The 24412-nt window shown below is 41.9% G+C and overlaps 1 protein-coding gene across 1 annotated transcript in view; it reads left to right on the top strand.

Moving 5' to 3' along the window:
• Window positions 1-24412, top strand: part of LOC122800353 — a 422686-nt gene that overhangs the window by 343870 nt on the left and 54404 nt on the right. Inside the window, exon 5 of the mRNA XM_044069802.1 lies at window positions 20584-20700. Coding sequence (XP_043925737.1) covers window positions 20584-20700 — 117 coding nt within the window. The remainder of the gene's footprint in view (window positions 1-20583; window positions 20701-24412) is intronic.

Raw genomic sequence — 24412 nt, 5'->3', positions numbered from 1 at the left:
TAGATGTGATAGTTTCATTCAGTGAATGTCCGTATGAAATGTTCAAAATCCTGCATCGTGCCTTGTCATAATCACCCTGTGTATGCTGCCTGGACAGTGTCTTCCAGTCCTCCTGCCTGCAGACACTGAGCTCACAAGTTAGACCACTGCTACAGTCTGAATGTGGGTATCTGCTTCTTCTCATTGGGCCATCATATTGGGTCAGGTACAACTACAGCACCTTCATACTGTTTTTAATGGGGCTTATGCTGCATTTTAGGTGTTTGTCACTCAAGAAAGAGGAGTGTGTCTGAAGCTTTTGTGTTTATGCTTAGAACTCAGAAAGCATGTAGTAGTGTGCGCATGTGTGCATGCATGCGTATGTGTGTGTGTGTGTGTGTGTGTGTGTGTGTGTGTGTGTGCATGTGAGATTATTTTCTGCTTTCCCATTCCTGCTTTATATCTTTAGCATTTTCTTGAGTCTTTTTTGGAGGGTGTAGAAGTAGCTGTCTGAATGTTATGACCTTGTCTGTGACTAGTGAAGGTTGTAATTCACATCTATCAACCTTTTTGGTGCACAGTGATGGGCCCAGAAGATTTACCCAGACATGTTTTTTCCTAGGGATTAACTTTGGTTTATAGGCCCTTTTAGTTACCTAACCATAGTTCAGTGAGACTGGTATGAACAGAAAACACTATTCTATGTCCTAACCTGCTCAATTCAACTAAGCTTGATAGCTTAGACTGAGTAGGGTTCATAGGGTCTTCCCTTACTGTGGTCCACATTTCATGTCTTATATTGTGACCATTTGTTTAGATCTTGTGGGACCTGTTAATGACCGTGCAGGATTGCACCTCTAGGTACCATAGCCCCTTGTCACCACTGGATGTAAACCTCTGAAGCCCCCATGTCATCTTTGGCAGGTGGTGTCACCGATCACTAGCAGCCTGTACAGCACTGGCCATCTGTTAAACAGTCAACCACATACAAACATATCATATATACATGAACACGCCCTTTTTGGAATAGAGATTGACGGAGTCCTTCCTACTCACATTCTTATGAAGAGTCAGGGAACCTGGAATGTGTTATATTGGTCAGTGAGAGTAATAGGTTCTCCCTGTAGTTTCCTACTGTGTGGCCCCTTAGGTCAGTCTCACTTGTTTAAAATTTGACTCCTCCTTTATGGTCTGACAACAAAAAAACTATGTTCTTCATTTTGATCACTACCTCAGTAGCCTAAGCTAAATAGGTTACATCCTGCATAGGTTATAACAGCCAGCTAGCTTCCAAACTTTCAGTTCACTTATTTCTGTGGAGAAACTGCTTACACTTTACTTTGTGGTGCTGGGAAAAGCATTTCAAGTGCTTGTTACTGTAGTTTCTATGGTGGAAAAGTGACTTTCTCACTATTTTCCTGTTTTATTACCAAGCATCCCCAGGAAACAAGGCACCATTTTCGGCTTAACCATGTATCAAGTTACTGATCACTTGGTCAGAACTTGTTCTAGCCACAAAAAGAAATTTAGCTGAGCAGCTTGTGTCATAACAGCAGACTGGTAATTTCCCACAGTTGCAGGTCAGTGATTCTGCATTGGCCAAAGCTGGTTCCTCATACTGCAAGTCTTCTACCCCCGAATACATTTGATGCTATCCATACAGAGTATGGACCAGGGTTTGGCCATGTCCTCTGTGGTTGATGGGGTCCCCTTAGTGGATAAGGGAGAGCCATTTTTGTCAGTCCTGGGAGAGGGAACAGGGAAGGTTTCCTTGTTGTGTTGGAATGCTGTGCCCATCCCTGTGGAAGCAGACACTTCCATTAGTAACGTGGTTGGCCCCAATTTTCCTGTTAAAAAGGCCAAGCAAATGTATCTACTGTACCTCAAATATCTCTGGCTAGGAGTAGTATACTGGGTCTGACTCTGGGTTTAATTCAGGCTTTTTATCCTCCTTCTAAAGTAGTTTCTAGTAAAAGAAAGAGGTTTTCACTTTCCTGATGTGATTGTAGATTCTGAATGTGAAGAGGAAGATGCAGGGATGGATACAGGGTTTTTTTTCCTCCGATTTCTGATTCAGACACAGAGGAAAGCTCAATTTCTGATTCCCCCGTGGGGTTTCTCTTTCTCTGAGACTGTTGCTGCAGCGTGCCGTTGTTTTCAGTGGGAGAACACTGAGGTTTCTCAGTCTCTCAGAAAATACTATGAGATGGTACAGGAGGATTTTACATAACTTACACCCATTTCTGTCTTCTGTCTGCTTTAGAGGATGTGTTACTGCCTACATTTTTTCCTCATAGTCAGCCAAGTTTCTAAGTATTAAATTTGTGTGCAATATTCCCAAACCTGACCAAGCAGCTGTAGCTTTAGTTGATAAGCACTTAGTTAATTCCTTCCTATTCTTTCTGATAAGGATGGGGGAAAAGTGCACACTTCCGCAACTTTGATTTGCAGAATTTTGAATTGTCAAGCTCACATGTTAGTTTGTACTGTACTCACCAGTTGTGAAAGTGTGAGGAATATTGTGTCTGCAGTTTCTTCTTGTGAGGAAAAATCTGCTTTAAATAACTGTTTCTTTGATTGCACAGGTGACTACTCATTGTTAACAGTGCATGTATGACTCTGATACTTTTTCCTGTTCTGTGGCCACTGATGGTGTTTTGAGGTGGTTTCCATGGCTGCAATTTTAGAACCTCCTAGATGATTTTAAAAATGAGATTTTAAATTCTCCCTCGATAGACATTTAGTGTTTTGCCCCCCTGCTGCAAAAGTGAGCAAAAAGTAGGATGAGAGGCAAGCTGATCCAGGGAATTTCTAAGATTTTCATCCTTCCTTTTCCAAATTGTCGTAGGGATTGTTTATTTCCTCATCCGGTTTTGATGAAAAAATAGATAAGCAAATGAAAAAAGTTTTCTACTTGGTGCCAACAAAATAGCACCTAATCAGGGCTAGTGTTTCTTTAGTTTTACAGTATTCAAGTTAGGAGTTGTCATAATGGTTAAGGTGCTTACCTTACAGGTAAAATATGCAGGGTTTGACGCTCACCTTTGAGGGAAGTTGGCTAGACTTAAAATGGCCTTCGAGTAGCTAGCTACATAGGAACTTGTATATTAATGTGAGTTGGCATCCTATGGCTTGTCTTACTCCTTTGTCAAGGTTCGTTTATTGCCCATTTCAGCACGTCAGCCCATGGATCATCCTCTTTCACTGCATTCTCTTGTGAAAATGTTTTTGAAAGGGGTGCTGCATAAGAAACCTCCCAGAAAACTGGTGTCTCCTCCTTGGGATCTTAAGGTAATATTTCTCCATTTGAACCAGCTCTTTAGCTGACTTGAAGTTTTTAACATGGAAAACAGTTTTACTGATTTTTCTCACTTCTGCAAGAAGTGTTTCTGAGCCTAATCCTTCTTTTATGCCTAAAGTGGTGTCCAGATTTACTTTAAGCATTCCACTTACGCTGTGCTGATGAAGCCATAAAAAGATGAAACATGCATGTCCACAGCTAGTGGGTTTGGCTTTATTGTTCTGAATTTGTCCATAAGTAGACTTAAAGAAAAAGTCATGGACATTCAGAATTGCAATATAGCTGAAACACCTGCTGTCCTTAAAGGGTCATTTGCATATATCTCATGTTGCCTCTAATACAAGAGGTTTAAGAAATCACACAGTGAAAAGTCTACCCTTGCTAGATTTTTCTTTTGGTTTTTACTGACTGGTTTTTGTGTGACCTTTCTACTCATTGTTTCAACACGAGGCTAGAAAGGTGCTCATCATATTCCCGTAACCACAGAGTCCATAAAGTTCCTGAGGATGTTCGTGTTTCACTGTTGCAGTCATTACTCTTGGGTTATCCTGCTAGCAGGCGACCTGCGGTCAGCCAGAATTCCAAAGTCTAGGTCTGGCGTCGGTTGCTGTCACCTCTTCCTGACGTCAGTGCGCCAGGGGTATAAAAGAAGCAGCCAACGCCATTTTCTCCAGTCTTTCTTGCCGCGCAGTGCCCAAACCAAAAGCAGTTCGCAAGTGCCAGTCAGCCGACTCCTGAGATTTTCACAGACTAATTTCAGATCCAAAGTCTTCATTAAAGCTAAGTACCCCATTGGGGAAACTTTTTTCTTGCTCCAGACCGATGTCAGAAAAAGTTAACAATTGTATTTCTTGTGGGAAGCAAATACCTCATAAGGATTATCACTCTTACTGTATTCCTTGCCTAGGCCCTGATCATAACGTTGCTAGCTGTCGGTTTTGTGCTAGATTCAACAAACGCACTATTAAGCGTTGCTTTGATTTTTCTTACCATTACTTTGACCGAAAATTCAATTACATAATGCCGTCGGAACAGCCGACTACAGGAATTTCTAAAAAACACAAGGAAAAAGAGAAGGATGGGCATCTGAGAACCAAAACAGACGAGGCTTCCGCTATGCCAGTCACTGGTTCGCCTGCTCTTAGCGAGCTTTCGCAGCCCCTGACACCCGCTATCTCAGAGCCACAGGCCGCTGACGACTCCCACGTGGAGCCAGATAGGCCTCTGGATACTCAAGGTATTGGACACTCGGAAATCTTTCCCTCCGATGGGTCCGGAGCCGCTGAGCAGGCATCGGCTTCTGAGGGTGTATTCAGACCTACACAGTTATATGTAAAGCCTACCTCAGCTTCAAAAGCAAAGACTACAGCAGCTAAAGACAAAGAAACAAGTACAGCATTCTTCAGAACAGACCTCCATGTCCAAAAAAACAGATGCTCAAAATGGCCAAAGACCTTATTACCTTGATCAGGGGTTCCCATCCCCCTCCTGACAAAAGGCCTAGGCAAGAGACAGACTATGACTCTTCAGATCAGGTTTCCATTTCCTCTGATTCCTCTTCTGTACAGGAATATTCTCTTCCTCCCTATGAGGATTCTGATGCTGAAAAATGCATTCCTTCAGCTTCTCCTCCTGAGGATTTTTCTTTTGGGGAAACCCTGCATTCTGTGAGGGAGCACTTCCACTGGGAGAGCCAAGATTACTCAGAATCAGAGAGTCCGGCCTTTCACCAGATTCCTTATCTCCAGCTCCTGTTAAACCAGACAGATATTACAGGGTTCCTGACACTCATAAATTTCTTTATAAAAACCCTACTGCTGACCCAGAAACTATTTCTCAGGGTCCCAAGGGGATTAAGGCCGCTACTGCTAAAAACACTATCCCCTCTGACAGGGACTCAAGGGCCGTAGACAGATGGGGGAAAAAAGGTTTACACTTCTGCTACTTTGGCTGTGAGAGCTTTAAATTGTCAATTTCATATGATTAAATATCAGCAATACTTAATGTCACTGTTAAAACAGAAAATTTTGACTAATTCTGATTGTACAGAAAATAAGGAAGTACAGGATTTATTGCATGCAACTGAACAAGTGGGAAAGCATACATTGCAATGTGGTTTTGACTCTCTGGAGGCCTGCTGCAGGGCCGCAGTTACGGGTTCTGTCATTAGGAGGCACGCTTGGTTAAAGGAGCAAAATCTGCCTGATCATGTTAAAGCAAATTATTAGATGCTCCATTACAGCATGATGCTTTATTTGGTCTTAAAGCAGAGGAGATTTTGAAGAAAATGGAGGACAAAGCGAAATCTATGCAAACAGTAAAGGATTTCTTACAGGTGCAGCCACCAAAATTTAGCAGGAACTGGCCTACAAAAAATTGGTACTTTCCAGTGTCGGACAGACCACAGAGGCAGGATACAGACGTCCCAGAGGCAGATCCCAGCCCCAGAGCTCATACAGGCCTAAACAGTGGGGTGCTTCTACCTCCAAAACTGGAGAAGACAAAGCACAATCATACAGGAAACAGTCCCAATGACTTTCCTCTGCCAGCACCAAGCACTTATCTTCTTGCAGCCACCTTAGGGGGAAAACTAGCACTTTTCTCTCAAAATTGGCACATGATCACACAGGACAAATGGGTATTGAATATAGTTTTGCAGGGTTACAGGTTCCACTTTCACACCCTGCCAAACCTGCCACACAATCAATGGGCAGAGGCACAAAAACAAGTTTCGAGCCCTATGCAAATGAAGGACATTCAGCAAGTACTACTGCAAGAGCAGGGACAAGGATTTTACTCAAGACTTTTCTTAGTCCCCAGAAAGGACAAAACCTGGAGACTAATACTGGACCTGTCTGTTCTAAACACGTTTCTGGACATTCCAAAATTCAAAATGTTAACTCTGCAGCAGCTTCTGCCCATGCTGGGCAAGAAGGCTTGCCTTGTAACTTTGGACTTAAGAGGCATACCTGCATATACCAATCAGACAATCTTGCAGAAGATACCTCAGATTCATAGCTGGCTCAAAGCACTACCAATTCTCTGCACTGCCCTTTGGCTTGTCTGCTGTGCCCAGGGTCTTCACAAAATGCCTGGCACCAGTAATTGCATTTTGCAGACAAAAAGGAATTCAAATTTATCCCTACTTGGACGACTGCCTTGTACAAGCAGAGAACAAGGACACTCTACTTAAAGCATTTGGTGTTCGTAAAAAGATTATTAATTTGCCAAGGGTACACAGTAAATGAAGACATCAAAACTAGTATCCTCTCAAGAGATAATATTCCTGGGTGCAAGCTTAAATACAACTGCCCAGATGGCTTCTCTCACGCCAGAAAAACAGACATCTAACTTGTTACTTCAAAATGTTGGCAACAAAGACCCAGTTATCTGCAAGAAAAATTCTGCAGGCTTTGAGCTTCATGGCATCCTGCATACTGCTAATTCCATATGCCAGACTGCATATGAGGAAACTTCAATGGTACCTAAAAAGTGTCTGGACTCAACATTGTCAAAATCTGGAAGCATTAATTACCCTCATTCCTTGCCTACAACAGGAGTTTCGATGGTGGGCTCATGCCTGTCACCTCAACAAGGGACAGCCTTTCACTCTACCCACAGCCAGGCAGTCAATAACAGATGCATCAGACTATGCCTGGGGAGCACACATGACAGGCAAATGTATTCAGGGCACATGGCCCACAAGCCAAATGCATCTACATATCAATCAAAAAGAGATGCTAGTTGTTCAGAATACCCTGACAGCTCTCAAGGATTTACTCCATCCAGGCCAACTACTGATAAGGACGGAGAATACTACAGTCATGTGGTACATAAACAAGCAGGGAGGCACACATTCCTACCCCCTCTGCAGATAAGCAATGACTTTATGGAAGACAGCATTGACTTATCAAGTACACCTGCAAGCACAATTCCTGCCAGGAAAGAACAATACTCTGGCAGACGAACTAAGCAGAAACCTTACGGATTCCCCACAAGTGGAAACTGGACCCACTAGTCTTCAGCATGATAATAAAGAAATGGGGATGCCCAGACATAGATCTATTTGCCTCCCCTCACAACTGCCAACTACAAAAATTCTGCACAAGGACTTAGTACAAGCAAGCATGGAAAGTGGATGCCCTATCATTCAGCTGGAAAAGTCTAATAGTATATGCCTTTCCTCCTCTGCCTCTCCTCCCCAAGGTACTCCTAAAGGTCAGACAAGAGAAGCCAAAAATGATCCTGATTGCCCCAGACTGGCCACGCCAGCACTGGTACCCAATCCTAAAACATTTGTCTCGAGGCCCAGCCTGGACACTGCCTCTTATTCCTCACTTACTGACACAGTGAAACAATCAGATTCTGCACAGCCGACTCAGGACCCTAAATCTGGCAGCATGGTGGATAATGTAACCTTTCAAAACGCACCTCTTTCTAAAGCAGTAATGGATGTTATTTTGGAGGCCAGGAGGCCCAGTACCAGAAAATCTTATGCAGACAAATGGAAAAGATTCTGTGCTTGGAACCAGGCACAAGGACTTGACACATCTGTACCAAATATTCCTCAGATTTTACAATACCTAACTGAGATGCTGGACAAAGGCCTATCCTTTTCATCAGTTAAAATTCATGCCTCAGCCATGTCAGCTCATTACAGTATGGAACCTCCTATTTTTTCCCATCCATTGATAAAGACAGTACCTCAGAGGGACCAAAAACATAAGACCTCCAAGGAGAGCCCCAAAACCTACATGGGACCTCAATTATGTCTTGGAAAAACTCATACTGCCGCCTTTTGAGCCAGCCAATACAGCTGATATAAAGTTTTTATCTTGGAAAATAGCTCTGCTCTTAGCAATAACCTCTGCAAAACTCGTTTCAGAGTTGCAGGCACTCCTGGCTGAGGAACCTTTCATCATTTTCCATCCAGACAGGGTTTCTCTAAGAACGAACCCTACATTTATGCCTAAAGTAGTGTCCAGTGTGGCCCTCAAACAAACTATTCATCTGCCTACCTTTTATCCAAACCCACAGAATAAGGGTGAAAGACTTCTGCATTCCTTGGACATACACAGACAACTACGCTTCTACTTGGACAGAACTAAAGCTTTCAGAATAACTGAGCAACTTTTAGTGGCATTTGCTGCAGGATCTCAAGGAAAGCCTATCTCAAAACAGACTATTTCAAAATGGATAGGCCACTGCATTCGTTTCTGCTACTCACAACATGGCAAATCAGTGCCCAAGGCTATTAGACCTCATTCTACCAGGGCAGCAGCCACTTTAGCAGCCTTTCTCAGAGGAGTACCAACCAAAGACATTTTAGAGGCTGCAACTTGGAGTTCAGTGCACACTTTTACAAAGCACTACCATTTACCTCTGTACTCTAAATCCAGAGCAGGCTTTGCCACTGCAGTTTTGCAAGGCCTTGTAGCCTCTCCTAATCGTCTTTAGGCCCAGCCACCCAGCCTTAGCTTTGGGATTCAACCCAAGAGTAATGACTGCAACAGTGAAACATGATGAACATAGTACAGTTGTGTACCTACCATAAATGTAGATGTGCAAGTGTATTCACTGTTGCAGTCCAGGTTACCCACCCTCCATCCCCCTTTTCTTTGCTGGGACTTGCCTATACTTCTCTATCTTATACAACCTATGTGGTGTATTTGCTTGTAGATGAAGGAAATGTTTATTCTACTGCATGCATAATTATTGGCATACTATTTTTAGCCTATTTTGGGGGCACCTGACATCTGGGGCAAGAAAAACTGAAGAAAATGGCGTCAGCTGCTTCTTTTATACCCCTGGCGCACTGACGTCAGGGAAGAGGTGACAGCAACCGACGCCGGACCTAGACTTTGGAATTCTGTCCGACTGCGGGTCACCTGCCAGCAGGATAACCCAAGAGTAATGACTGCAACAGTGAATCTACATTTATGGTAGGTACACAACTGTACTTTTTATGTGTCTGAGATATATCATCAGTTCTGTCTATTGAAAAGCGTCTAGCTTCAGCAGTTGCCCATTGCAGACTACAGGGTATCCACATTCTGTTTATTTAGATGACCTGTTTATCTTTGCATAGTCTTTTTCCAAATGTTAGGAGTCAAGTCCCTTACATGGTTAAGAAACTTTCTAGTGAGGCTAGGCTTTTTGATCAAGAATTAAGTCATTTTTGGTCCCTTATCAAAGCATTTATTTCCAGGGTTCCCTCTGGACTCTTCCTTGTAACAGTCATTCATGACCCAGGAGAACGTGGATCATTATATGGACATTTTCCTGGACTTTTCACATCAGTCTTAGGCTTCAGCAAGAGAAATTCTCAGGTTTCTAGGGTTCATGGTTTCTGTGATTCTTATAATTCCTCTAGCCAGAAAATATATGAGAAGAATTGAATGGCTTTGAAAATCTGTTTGGGCCCAGTATTCTCACCCATTAGACATCTAGATTCCAGTTATTGGTTTTGTGAAGAGAGAAACTCTGGACGGAACAGATTTCCTTGAACGCAGGTCTTCCATTCTGTGTCATGCCCCTCACTTAATCTGTAACAGAAGCATCATATTTTGCTTGGGAGCAGTATCCATGGGGGTAAAAGTGCCAGGTCTTTGGGACAAACAATTTTATTTTTATTATTATTTTACATTTGTTAACCGGGAGAGTCCGACTGGATACATGTCCATTTTCAGCGGAGGCCCGGGGAGAAAAGCTCCAGGTACATAACAGACATATGAACATTGTTAATGCAAAAAAGGAAGATAGTTGAGTTCTAAATACAATATAAAGATACATCACATCTTGGGAAAAAAAAAAACAATAGCAGCATATAAAAAAGAAACATAGGTCAGTTACAAAGGCGAGGCGCCTTGTTAAAAAGCGGTTAAGGATAGTGAGGTAAGAGAAGGGTAAATGATAGTGGTTAATCAGGTTTGGAACAGGGACATTGCCAGAGAGTATTGAGATGGGGTTTAAGCTTTTTTTTGAATTGTAGGAGTGAGGGTTCTGAGGTGAGCATGGTCGGTAGGGAGTTCCACATTTTACCTACAAAGTTTGAGAATAGAGAATCCCCAGCAGAATTAACAAGATGGGCCAAAGCACGTAATGTGAAAGAGGTTACCTGTGATCCATGTTGTAGAATGTCTTCATCATTTGCAGTCCCCATGATTAATAGGCAACACCACTGTGATCTACTGTATAAACAAGGGGGTACCTGGTTTTGCCCTGTGTACCGAGTGGCAGCCTGGGAGATCACAGTTCAGCATAGTTTAACCCTCCAACCTTCCTTCATTCTTTCAGAGCAAAATGTATTCGAAGACGAGCTAAGTAGGACCAAGCCATATCCTCGTGAATAGAAACTAACTGAGAGGGTCTTAAAAGATTTTATCCAGTTGTGGGGAACAAACAACGTAGCAAGGTCTGCTCCAGGGCTTCTAGCATACAAGCCCAGAAAATAGATGATTTTTCATTTCCTTACACTGAAAAATTCCTGTGCAAACTGCCACTGGTTCCATTGATATACAAGGTCTTTCTAAAAATCCAGAAGGTCTCTGCAAAGATCATTGTGGCAACTCCCTTTCAGCCCAGACCACAGTTTTTTTTTTTTTTCCCCTTATGGAATTGGCCAAGAGCAGATGTTCATCGTGTTACCCTGCTGCAGTCATCACACTTGGGTTATCCTGTCGTCAGGCGGTTCCGCAGTTGGCCGGAATTCCAAAGTCTTGGTCCGGCGTCGGTTGCTGTCGCTTCTTCCCTGACATCAGTGTGCCAGGGGTATATATAATGCAATTGATGCCATTTTCTTCAGTCTTTCTTGCAGCGTGGTGCCCGAAGCAGAAGCAGTTCGCAAGTGCCGGTCGGCCGACTCCTGAGATTTTCCAATTTCAGACCGAGGTCTTCTATAAAGCTAAGTACCCTGTTGGGGAAACTTTTCTTGCCTCAGACCGATGTCAGAAAAAGTTAACAATTGTATTTCTTGTGGGAAGCAAATACCTCATAAGGATTTTCATTCTTATTGCATACCTTGACTAGGCCCAGACCACAATGTCACTAGTTGTCATTTTTGTGCTAGGTTTAATAAGCGTACTATTAAAAGACGCTTTGATTTCGCACGACTTTACTTCGGTAGAAAATTTAACTACACTATGCCGTCGGAGCAACTGACTACCGGCGTGCACAAAAAAAACCGCAAGGATAAGGACAGACAGCCCAGGCCTAAGCCAGATTCCGAGGCCTCGGCTGGTCCGGTCTCCGGTTCTCCGTTCCTCAGTGAGGCTCCGACGCAGCCCCTGACTACCGCAGATCTGGAACCCGAGACTGCTTCGGAACTTTTGGCGGAATGTACCAGGCCGACGCAGCCATTTTGTTCAGGCCCTACCGACGACATTGCTGAAAAAGATGTCGGTGCTGCAGAAACGCCTTCGGTTTCTGAAGGCGTTTTCAGACCGACGCTCACCATTAAAACGTATCCTAAGACGAAGACTCCTATTAGACCTAAAAGGACTGCACTTCAGTCCCCTGTTCAAGGCCCCATGCCTAAGAAACAGATGCTCAAAATGGCGTAAGATTTGATCTCTTTAATCAGGGGTTCCCAGCCCCCTCCTGACAAAAGGCCTAGACAAGAGGAAGATTATGCATCCTCTGAACAAGTGTCCATTTCTTCAGACTCCTCTGAGAACCAAGATTACTCCTTCTCCCCTTATGAAGATTCTGATGCTGAGGATTCCATTCCCTCACCTTCTCCTCCTGAAGACTACTCCTTTGGGGAAACTTTACACACTATGAGGGAACATTTTCACTGGGAAGTTCAGGACTACTCTGACTCGAAGAAAAGGCTCAGAGAGTTTCTTTTGCTCCCCCAGCACAGACCACTTGCCATCCCACCAGTTTTAGACATTGTGGATGATGTTTACTTAGAATCCAGTTTGAACCCAGACTCTCTCTACCTCCTGCTCCGGCCAAGCCTGACAGAAACTATAGAGTGCCTGATTCACACAAATTTCTTTATAAAAGCCCTGTTGCTGACCCAGAGACAATCTCCCAGGGTCCCAAAGGGGCTAAGGCTTCTATGGCTAAAAATCCTGTACCCTCTGAGAGGGATTCAAGAGCACTAGACAGGTGGGGGAAAAAGGTTTACACCTCAGCCACTCTAGCTATGAGGGCACTAAATTGCCAATTTCACATGCTAAAGTATCAGCAATTTCTAATCTCTCAGTTAAAGCAAAAAATGACCACTCTCCCTCAACAGTCTGAATTGAAAGAAATGCAGGATTTGTTGCATGCAACTGAACAGGTGAGCAAACATACCTTACAATGTGGGTTTGATTCTTTGGAGGCCTGCAGAGCAGCTGTCACTGGGTCTGTTATACGTAGGCATGCTTGGTTAAAGGAACAAACTCTGCCTGATCATGTTAAAGCAAAGCTTCTAGATGCTCCCTTACAGCAGGATGTTCTTTTTGGAATTAAAGCAGAAGAAGTATTAAAGAAAATGGAGGATAAGGCAAAATCTATGCAGCAGTCAAATATTTCCTACAGGTACAGCCCCCTCGCTTCAGCAGAAACTGGCAAACAAAAAATTGGTCCTTTCCAGCTACCACAGAGGGGTAAATACAGATGTCCAAGAGGCAGAGGACAACCACAAGCCCAGTACAAACCTCGCCAATGGGGCACTGCAACACAGAAGGGAGGAGATGACGGGTCCCAATCTACCAGAAGGCAAACTCAATGACTTGCACCTCATCTGACCAAGCAACACTCTCTTGGCAGCCCCCTTGGGAGGAAAACTCGCACTTTTCTCAGACAACTGGCACATTGTCACAAAGGACAAATGGGTCCTAGACATAATTTTACGAGGATACAGATTCCATTTTCACACCTTGCCAATGAAAAGAGGAATGCTAAACCTGACACAAAATCAATGGGCAGAGGCACAAAAACAAATTACAGCCCTCTTGGCCATGAGAGCCATTCAACTGGTACCTACTCAAGAGCAAGGTCAAGGATTTTACTCAAGACTCTTTCTAGTGCCCAGAAAGGACAATGCCTGGAGACCAATTCTGGACCTTTCAATTCTAAACACCTTCTTACAAGTTCCCAAATTCAAGATGCTAACACTGCAGCAGCTTGTTTCCATGTTAGGCAAGGAAGCATGGCTAGTAACGGACCTCAAGAAGGCATACCTGCATGTCCCTATCGGACAAAGTTGCAGAAGATACCTCCGTTTCATTGCAGGTTCAACCCAATACCAATTCTCTGCACTGCCCTTTGGCTTATCTACTGCGCCCAGAGTCTTCACAAAATGCCTGGCACCAGTAATTTCATACTGCAGACAGAGGAATTCAAATATACCCATACCTGGACGACTGCCTCATCCAAGCAGAAAGCAAGGGCGTTCTGTTACATCATCTGGCTTTTGTAAAACATCTACGGAATTGCCTGGGGTACACAGTAAATGAAAAGAAGTAAAAACTAGTACCCTCACAAAATATGACATTCCTGGGTGCCAGCTTGAATACAACGGTCCAGAAGGCTTATCTGACGCCAGACAAAACTACAACTGACTCAATATTTTAAACAATGGCAACAAAGACCCAATTAACTGCAAGAAAAATTCTGCAGGCCTTTGGCTTCATGGCATCTTGCATACTACTAATACCATTTGCAAAGCTGCATATGAGGAAATTAGTGGTACCTAAAAAGCGTATGGTCTCAACACAGCCACAGCTTGGACACAATGATATCTCTCATTCCCTGCCTACAACAGGAGTTTCTATGGTGGTCACAGGCATGTCATCTCAACAAGGGTCAGCCTTTCACCTTGCCCCCAGCCAGGCAAACTATGACAACAGATGCATCAGACTACGCCTGGGGGGCACACATGGCAGGATAGTGCATTCAAGGCGTATGGACTGCAGATCAAAGGAATCTGCACATCAATCAAAAAGAGATGCTAGCTGTACAGAAAGCACTGACAACCTTCAAGAATCTATTACATCCAGGGCAACTTACAATAAAGACGGACAACACCACAGTAATGTGGTACATAAACAAACAAGGGGGTACTCACTCCTACCCTCTATGCAGGCAAGCAATGACCTTATGGAACACAGCTCTGGCTTACCAAGTTCAGTTACAAGCTCAATTCCTGCCAGGAACGAAGAACACATTGGCAGACGACCTCAGCAGAAACATCATGGATCCCCACGAGTGGAAACTAGATCCACAAGCATTTACAATGATAACTCAAAAATGGGGCCTTCCAGACATAGACCTGTTTGCCAGTCCTCAAAACTATCAACTAACAAAATTTTGTACAAGGACACTTCACCGTCAAGCTTGGAAAGTGGACGCACTCTCATTCAGTTGGAAAAACCTGACAGTATATGCCTTTCCTCCATTGCCTCTCCTCACAAAGGTGCTTCTGAAAGTCAAAAAGGAGAGACCACGACTGATTCTCATAGCCCCAGACTGGCCACGCCAGCACTGGTACCCACTGTTGAGGAATATAGCCCAGGGCCCACCTTGGATCTTACCACAAATTACCCATTTGCTCACACAGCAAAACAATCAGATTCTTCGCAGCCAGCTCAAAACCTTAAATCTGGCTGCATGGCAAATCACCTAAGCATCCAGCCAGCTCCTCTTTCCCAAGCAGTTTTGGATGTTATTCTGGAAGCTAGGAGGCCAAGCACCAGGAAGGCTTATTCGGACAAATGGAAAAGGTTTTGTGCCTGGAACCAAACTAAAGGCCAAGACACATTTCAGCCTCACATGCCTCACATCCTTCAGTATTTAACTGAGATGTTACACAAAGGACTTCTCCTCCATTAAAATCCATGCTTCAGCTATTTCAGCCCACTACAACACGCAACCACCCTTATTTTCGCATCCACTTCTAAGGCAGTTCCTCAGAGGGGCAAAAAACATTCGGCCTCCCCCGGAGAGCACCTACACCAACATGGGACCTCAATTTTGTTCTGGAAAAACTAACGCTACATCCCTTTGAACCAGCTTTTCCTGCGGATCTTCAGTTCCTGTCATGGAAAACTGCCCTGCTGCTAGCAATAACCTCAGCTAGAAGAGTCTCAGAGCTGCAGGCACTAATGGCAGTGGAACCTTTCCTCATTTTTCATCAAGACAGAGTTTCTCTACGAACTAATCCTTCCTTTATGCCTAAGGTGGTTTCCAGTGTGGCTTTAAATCAAACCATCCACTTACCCACCTTCTTTCCAAATCCACAGAACAAAGGTGAGAGACTCCTGCATTCCTTAGACATTCACAGGCAACTTCTTTACTACTTGGACAAAACTAAGGCTTTCAGAAAATCTGACCAGCTCTTTGTATCCTATGCTACAGCTTCACAGGGGAAGGCTATATCAAAACAAACCATTTCCAAATGGATAGGACGTTGCATACGTTTCTGCTATACCCATCATGGAAAACCAGTTCCTGTTACCATTAGGCCCCACTCTACCAGGGCAACAGCTACATCTACAGCCTTTCTCAGGGGGGTTCCAACCAAGAAGATTTTGGAAGCTGCAACTTGGAGTTCAGTACACACCTTTACCAAACACGAACACTTACCACTTTACTCTAAGACTAGGGCGGGCTTCGCCACTGCAGTTCTGCAGGGCCTTCTAGCCTCCTCTAACCCTCTATGATTCCTCCACCCATCCTTAGCTTTGGGATTCAACCCAAGTGTGATGACTGCAGCAGGGTAACACGAGGAACATAGTACAGTTTTGTACCTGCCATAAATGTAGATGTGTGAGTGTACACCATGCTGCAGTCCAGGTTACTCTCCCTCCATCCCCTCTGATCTAATTGGCTAAATCTCTACAATGCCTTCCTGATGTATTTGCTTATAGCTGGAGGGATTTTGTGTTTCTGCAAAATTTACTAAATTTGGTACTAATTACTGACCACCTTTTTGGGGGCACCTGACATCTGGGGCAAGAAAAACTGAAGAAAATGGCGTCTGTTGCATTATATATACCCCTGGCGCACTGACGTCAGGGAAGAAGCAACAGCAACTGAAGCCGGACCAAGACTTTGGAATTCCGGCCGACTGCGGGACCGCCTGATGACAGGATAACTCGTGTGATGACTGCAGCAGGGTGTACACTCGAACATCTACATTTATGGTGGGTACAAAACTGTACTTTACCACAAGCCAGCTTCACAGACTGGATCTACTCACACAAGATAAGGAGGAGTTTGATATGCCCAACTTGAAACAACTGCAATTGATTGCTTAGATTGTGTTTTGTATACTTTTTAGGCACCTTGTTTCTGAGGACAATGAAGCAAGTATTTAAGTAGGCAGGAATGTTCACCACTAGGAATGGTTTGCTAGCTGGTGCCACATTTAACAACCAGGTCTCAATAAAGGCTTCTGTAACAGTTCTGTGAGAGTTACTGTCCTCTTGGCCATGTTAGTACTCTATCATTGTTTGTCTTCAGCCTCAGCATATCTGCTTGTAAATTCCCACCTTTCTAGTCAAATTTTAGTAAAGCATTTCCTGAAAGAAGTTTAACATGCAAGACCACCTGATAAACTGGTAACTGTGCTGGAAAAGTTAATTCTCTGTCCTTTTGAAACAGCGCATCAGGCTGATTTACCGTTCATTATTTGAAATGCTGCCCCTTGCTCATTGCTGTGACATGCCTTAGAGATGGGGTTACTCCTCATTCATACCAAAAGTGGTTTCTGACTTAATTTACATTAAGTGAAGCCTCCGGTGTCTCTTTTCTTTCCTGGGCCAAAAAATCATGGAGAGCGGGTTTTACATGCTCTATGTACATTTAGACAACTTGGGTACAGAAGTTAGTCTTTTGGAAAGCTGAACAGCTGTTTTATCTTCTACAAAATGGATTATTTCCAGATGGCTGCCCCTTGCTGTTCCCACCATAACTACACATTTCATGGCAAGGGTGAAGGCACATTTTACTAGAGGCTTGTTGTCTTAGTTTGCATATTGGATGGGGGTGGATTCCAGATGAGGTCTATTGAAATGTTAAGTGTGATACGAGAAATTCTGCAGGATGTACAGGTGGTATATGCTGAGTTGTAAAGGTAAGCCTTTGGGTTTAGTTACTATTTTAATGAAAAGATTTTTACTACTGCTTTAAGTTTACTTTGGTAGATACTATTGAAGGATAGTACTATTCTGAAATTTATACTGGAACTTTAGCAGAACTTAAAATATATATAAATGTAAAGTGATTTGAAGTGTATTGTTGGCAGACCTGCTTGACAAAGCAATCCGGGTAAGAAGAGTTAGTTTTTCTTCCTTAATTTTTCTAAAGGTTTTGTACCAGGTACTTTTTAGGTCTGGGCAGTAATAAACGGATTATTCTCTTCCTACACTCTAGTTTGTGTGCGCCAAACTACAGGTGGAATTCTTCCTCAGACTAATATTAAGCTGTGCCATTGAATCATTTCAGTATTAAGTTTTCTGTGGATTTTCAAAGCACTTGACTTGTATTGCTAATGTTTGCCGTTTCTTTAACAGCTGTTTGCATTGCAGACGTTCATATGGATTTATGTTTACCCTTTTCTTCTAATTTCCAGACTTTAGTGTTTCATACAGAAATTAGTTTTTATAGGACAGCCCCAGCACATGATCAGTGTCAGTGACTTTAACAGAACTCACAGGTGTAGGATACAGCTTTTGTGTCTTTTATATTAGGATGTTTCAATTTCTCATCGTGCCAGAGCTTTCTACAAAAATAAAACCTACTGATTATTTTAACATGTGACAAAATGTACATTTTCTGTATCACAGTTTAAAATATTTGAATTAGGGCTACCTTGTGAGGGCCAGAACTTGACAACCTTACATGGTCTAAGTAGCCCAGAACCCCAAGTTTGAGAGATAATTTTATGAAAAATAAACTTTGATTCCAGCACTAAACCAGTGACTTATGAATCTTCCTGTGACAGTTTTACATTGTGTGTGTGTGTGTGTGTGTGTGTGTGTGTGTGTGTATATATATATATATATATATATATATATATATATATATATATATATATACACACAGTGGATATAAAAAGTGTACACACCCTTGTTAAAATGCCAGGTTTTTGTGATATAAAAAATGAGGCCACACTAAATCATTTCAAAACTTTTCCCAACTTTAATGTGACCTATAACCTGTACAATTCAATTGAAAAACAAACAAATCTGGGAAAAAATATAGAAAATAAAAAATGTACGATAACCTGATTGCATAATTGTACACACCCTTAAAATAATACTTTGTTGAAGCACCTTTTGATTTAATTACAACATTCAGTCTTCTTGGGTAGGAGTCTTATCAGCATGGCACATCTTGACTTGGCAATATTTGACCACTCTTCCTTGCAAAAGCGCTCCAAATCTGTCAGATTGTGAGGGCATCTCTTGTGCGCAGCCCTCTTCAGGTCATCCCACAGATTTTCTATTGGATTTAGGTCTGGGGTCTGGCTGGAACATTCCTAAACTTTAATTTTCTTCTGGTGAAGCCATTCTTTTGTTGCTTTGGATGCATGCTTGGGGTCATTGCCGTGTTGAAAGGTGAAATTCCTTTTCAGCTTTCTAGCAAACACCTGAAGGTTTTGGGCCAAAAGTGACAGGTATTTGGAACTATTCATAATTCCCTCCACCTTGACTGAAGACCCAGTTCCAGCTGAAAAAAAGCAACACCAAAGCATGATACTGCCACCACCATACTTCACCATGGGGATGATGTTCTTTTGGTGATGCAAAGTGTTTTTGTGCTAAACGTACCTTTTGGGATTGTGGCTAAAAAGTGCAACCTTGGTCTCATCAGACCATAACACATTTTCCCGCATGCTTTTGGGAGACTTGATGTATTGTTTTGCAAATTTTAGCCAGGCCTGGATGTTTTTTTTGTGTAAGAAAAGGCTTCCATCTTGCAAGCCTACCCCATAGCCCAGACATATGGAGAATATGGGAGATTGTCACATGCAGTACACAGTCAGTACTTGCCAGAGATTCCTGCAGCTCCTTCAGTGTTGCTGTAGGTCTGTTGGCAGCCTTTCTGACCAGTTTTTGTCTTGTCATCAATTTTGTTGGGACATCCAGTTCTTTGCAACATCACTGTTGTCCCATATTTTCTCCTCTTTTTGATGACTGTCTTCACTGTGTTCCATGGTATATCCAATGCTGTGGAAATTGTTTTGTACCCTTATCCTGACTGATAACTTTCAACATTGAGATCCCTTTGATGCTTTGTAAGCTCTCTGCGAACAATGGCTTTTGGTGTGGCAGGCAACTGAGTAAATATCAGGAAAATCCTACTAGGACAGCTGAACTTTATTTGGGGTTAATCAGATTCTCTTTAATTGAATGCAGGTGTATACCCAAGAAGACTGAATGCTGTAATTAAATCAAAAGGTGCTTCAACAAGATATTAGTTTAAGGGTGTGCACCCTTATGCAACCAGCTTATTGTACGTTTTTTCTTTTTATATTTTTCCCCTAACAGATGTGTTTGTTTTTCAATTAAATTGTACAGGTTATAGGTCCCATTAAAGATGGGAAAAATTTTGAAATTGTGGTATCATTTTTTTATATCACAAAAAACTGACATTTTAACAGGGGTGTGTAAACTTTTTATATCCACTGTATATCCCTTTTTCATATGTGTTTTTATATATTTTTGCCTTTGTAGTGCCTATGTTTAGGCATTCTAAAACTTCTGAATATATTAATATGTATAGTAAGTTGCTTTTTCTGAAAGTTTTACTTCATGCCAAGAAGTCAGTCAAAGAAAAGAGCGGTTACATTTGATGATAATTACACCTCACAAGACAGGCTCAGCATATGCCAACAGCTGCTTGTCCTTTCTCTACTCCTGTGGGTTTTCCTTCAACATACCAAACGGGTAGTTGTAATTAAATTGAAAATCTTTCATACTGCTCAGAAATGTACATGCGTGCAAGTGTTTGCATGTATGCCCTACAGTGGGTTTCCATCCCTACTCAGGATCATTTTCTGTGTTAGAGTGCTGGGAGGGGCTGTGGCTCCCCCGCAGTCTTTATACAGACTAAGCAGATAGTCTCTTGAATGAATGATGCACGTATGCAGTGATTCACATTGTGGTAAATTACTTTGTGGCTGCAAAGAAGACACTGGTTTGTTCTATCATGTGTGATGCAAAAACTTAATTTTGGCCTGCTTCCTAGTAACTGAGAGATGTATGTTTGCATGCATGTGTTATCCCTTACTGTACTGTAAATAGTTTCAGATACGGTGGTATTCATTTCAAAATCAAGTTAAATTCATTCTGTTGTTTCAGGTGAATACAGTATCTGCAAAGGAGGGTGAGACGGTATCAATTAAAAAATACATTCCTGAAGCCCAGTTGTCAGCAAATCCTGAACCATCTGTTGCCCTATCAGAAAAATCTAAAGAGGTATGCTCCACGCTTAAATTTAAGCATTGTGAAAAGGATGTTTTTGTACTATTCTACATAAAACATATTTTGTGACAATAGAGTTACTGAACTCATTTGCATCCATTAGTTTACCTATAAACAACATTTAGATTGGTAGTATTTTGCATTACATTGGTGTGAGTATAACTGCCTATTTTGTATTCATGTTTCCTTCTGCATGTTTAATACATGCATACTTGGCAAAGCTGCTCCAGCTTCTGCTTCACTTCAGCATAACCTTTCATATAGAATAAGTTGTCTTTATTACCTGCTTCCCTTATTGTCTTCAGTTTTTCCTAACATTTTATCCACCCACTCCAAAATGTTTTTTAGTGTCATGGCGTTTCAGAAGACTGGGGAAAATAGAAAATACATTGCCACAAATTTTCTCAGGATGATTTTCCAGCTTTCATGTCAATTGTCATCATTTTTAATTGCATGCTTTACATAGTAATTAGTGTCTTGCTTCATAAGGAAGGTGTTCTTCAGGTAAGCCATCTTTTGTAAGCTAATAAAGTTCTGGGATGATGAAGTGACTTCAGTATATTCCATCGCATTTTATGAACATTACTATATTGTCCTTTGTCAGGTTACTATCTGAGCTTGACAGCAGCACCCTGTTTTTAAGTACCCATAATTCTGACCCATTGTTGCTTCTTGAGTCGCTCAGTGATGGCATAAATTGCAGGAAGCCTTTTGACTGTTTTAAAGCTGTCTGTACAGAGGAAGAATGATAACTGAAGGGGGAAAACTATATGAAATTGTGTCCAGGTTTGTAAGCTACTAAATAGAATTTTAAGTATATAAGTATTACTCCTAACTGAGGGACAAATGTGTTGCATTAGCTTAACACTTGGTTTTCTGAGGGTATAGCAAAGACCTGTAAACTGTACTGAACTTTTGCAAGCACTTTGGAGCACGTCTGTGTGCAGTACACATTTTGTACTGCTATCATAGATTTACATTGACTTACTCAACACAGTGTACTTTGCTTTGCTATTTGCTGGAGGTGTTATTTGCTTGCTGATTATTGTAGTGATGTCTTTGGGTATGAAATGGCATGTTAATTTTGCTGTGAAGTCAACTGGTAGCAGGCTTTTTAATACAAGTGATCACTCTTGTCTCTCAGAGTTGGAGCAGCATCATTGAAGTGAGAATATAAAAGTCAGTGCTTTGCCTCCACAGGATACAATGTGTGTGTTGGGGGTGTTGCTAATTTAAATTATTTGCATGAGTACTTGGTACACAAGTACATGAGTTTAGAACTTTTTTGTCTGTACTCATGGTTGTGGTTTTCATGTTGATGTACAAACAGTCATGTTTAGAGCTTGTGCATTTTATCAAACATTGCTAACCTGATGTTTTGTTACACCATAGCATAGGTAAAGATTGTACCTTATTTTCGATAATCACAAAATAGAGTGCAAACTTTCAGAGTAAATATTTTAAACTAAATGATTTTGTGGGACATTGCATATTCACAGTGCAATTCAGCCCTTCTCTGATTATTTTGGATACTGTCTGCCATCAGCATGTGGAGAAGATCACTTTTGTATCTGTATTCCACTGAAACCCTGCCCCTCATTATATGGTGCTTTTTCTCATCTAATGCTCATGTTGGTCCAAAGAGCAGGTATTTTCCTTAGCTGTTTCAGTAAGGAGTGCGCATCATTTTGCCTAGCCCTTATTCAGTATGCATCAGCATATAGAATAGTTTGTGCACTTTCTCATATGTCCTCCACCAATGCCTTCACTAGATCTCCCATTAAAAGACAGTTCAAGTCCTCGCCTGCAACCCTGAAAGAAAAAGCTGATAGTTGTATTGCTCACACTTTCCCTTTTGGTCAACATTTCTTGCTACCTCAGTCTCCTCACAAAATTGGGTCACCAGTGAAATGAGTCAGCACCTTACTTCTGCACAACAATCTGTCTTTGTAAAATTAGTAGTCGAGTTTGGTGGAAATTTTATGTTCAGAAATACTTCCACATGGTATGTCGTCTTCTGTATCTGGTGGATGTGGAGGCTTCCTTCTTCCTGAAGGAGTGGAGTTGGATACACAGAGTAAGTTTCTTGTGTTGTAAATATTTAACTTGTGTACAGCAGCCACTATTTTTCAGGTACTCACTTTACAGGATGTGATAAACCTAAACCTTTAGCTAGAAAGCATTGATTCGCTGTACTCTCTTTAAGCATAGTTAAGCTGCCTCACATAAGTTTAAAAACAGAAGCGTCATGCTTGTAAAAACATACCCTTCCCTAGTCTCCAGGCTAGTTATAATTTGTGTTTCACTTTATATGTTTTTTTATCCCAAATCCACATTCCAGTATACAGTATTGTGGAGAACTCTTTATGTACTTTGTTGATAGCACTGTGCAGTGTAACCTAAAGATTCAAATTTAATTAAAACAAAGCTAGAGTTAATACTAACGTGCTGGGCCTTGATTTGATAGGATGCCTCCAGAAGTAGTCAACTTCTGCTTCTGAAGACTGCATCCTCTATCCTAGGATAGTTTCTAGTGCTAAGTCCATGGGCACCCACATCTTCAGCTATCTATAGTGATGTTTCTTGTGGATGGGTTAAGGGGGGATCACACATGCCAGTTGAGTAGCTCTTCCCTTCCCTTTTATTTCATTTTTCCATGTGTTTTGCTTGCAGTTTTCATAGGAAAGTGAACTCATTTGCTAACAGAAAAAATAGAAATGTGTACAGCACAAGGATCACTTGGCCCCAGAATTGCCTCCATTTCTGCCTGTTATGTCATCAGATAGTGTTGCACGCAATTGTTGGTGCCAATTCAGTAAATCCAACTACTGACACCAACCAAAAGGTAGATATCTGACTTTATTTACATCATTCCACAGAAGTAGAACAGTATGAAAACAGTGAGGTCAAAGAAAACCCTTTACCATGGGTTGCTTATGCAAATATGGTGTTAAAATGGCTGCTGCCACTGATGATTCTTCAGTACTTCACCCAGTTACTAGTGCCTGCCCTATCCTCACCATTGTCTGCCTTCCCATGAGCCCCCCAAATTTTTAGTTTACCCATCATAGCTGTGCTGAAGAAAACCATGAAGACTGGTACTGTCATGATGAAATCTGTGTGGGACTTGACTTAATATTTTTTATGTTTTGTATTACTTTCAGATGCTTTCATTTTTAATTAGATTTATTTGCAGTACACGTTAGTGTCGAAATGGTACAGTATCAAAGATTTTTGACTGGCTTATTTGCATTCTGAGACACTTCTTCCAGTCATGCTACCTTTAGGAACTGATAGACTTGACATTTCTTCTGTCTTTTATCTTTTTCACTGGGGTCCGTAGTTTAGAAGAAACATTCAGCATGATTGTAGCTGCTTTGGACAGGCCTGCAGAGTAACCTGCTCTGTCGTACCAGAGATGACCACCTTGTTTATAGCAAAAATATTTGAATTTCTGGGTGATCTCACAGTCATGTAACCCTACTTTAGTTTGCAAGGAAGCATAATAATTCAGTTTGTCTATTATGACTATCTTCATGAAGAACCATCCTGAAGATTTATTTGTTGTTCTGCCTAATCCAAATCAGACTGATTTCAAAATCTGGGTTGCCAGCAATAGAATAAGGAACTCAGAATTTACACTTCAGTGGTTGGGGAGGTCACACAGCTAAGACACATTAACTCCTTCTGTTTTTCAATTATCCCA

This window comes from Protopterus annectens, chromosome 4.part0 (genome assembly GCF_019279795.1).
Source record: "Protopterus annectens isolate FY-2018-M chromosome 4.part0, PAN1.0, whole genome shotgun sequence".
Classification (NCBI taxonomy): Eukaryota; Metazoa; Chordata; order Ceratodontiformes; family Protopteridae; genus Protopterus; species Protopterus annectens.
Note: the sequence above shows the minus strand (reverse complement) of the source record. Positions and strands in the feature narration are given on the sequence as shown.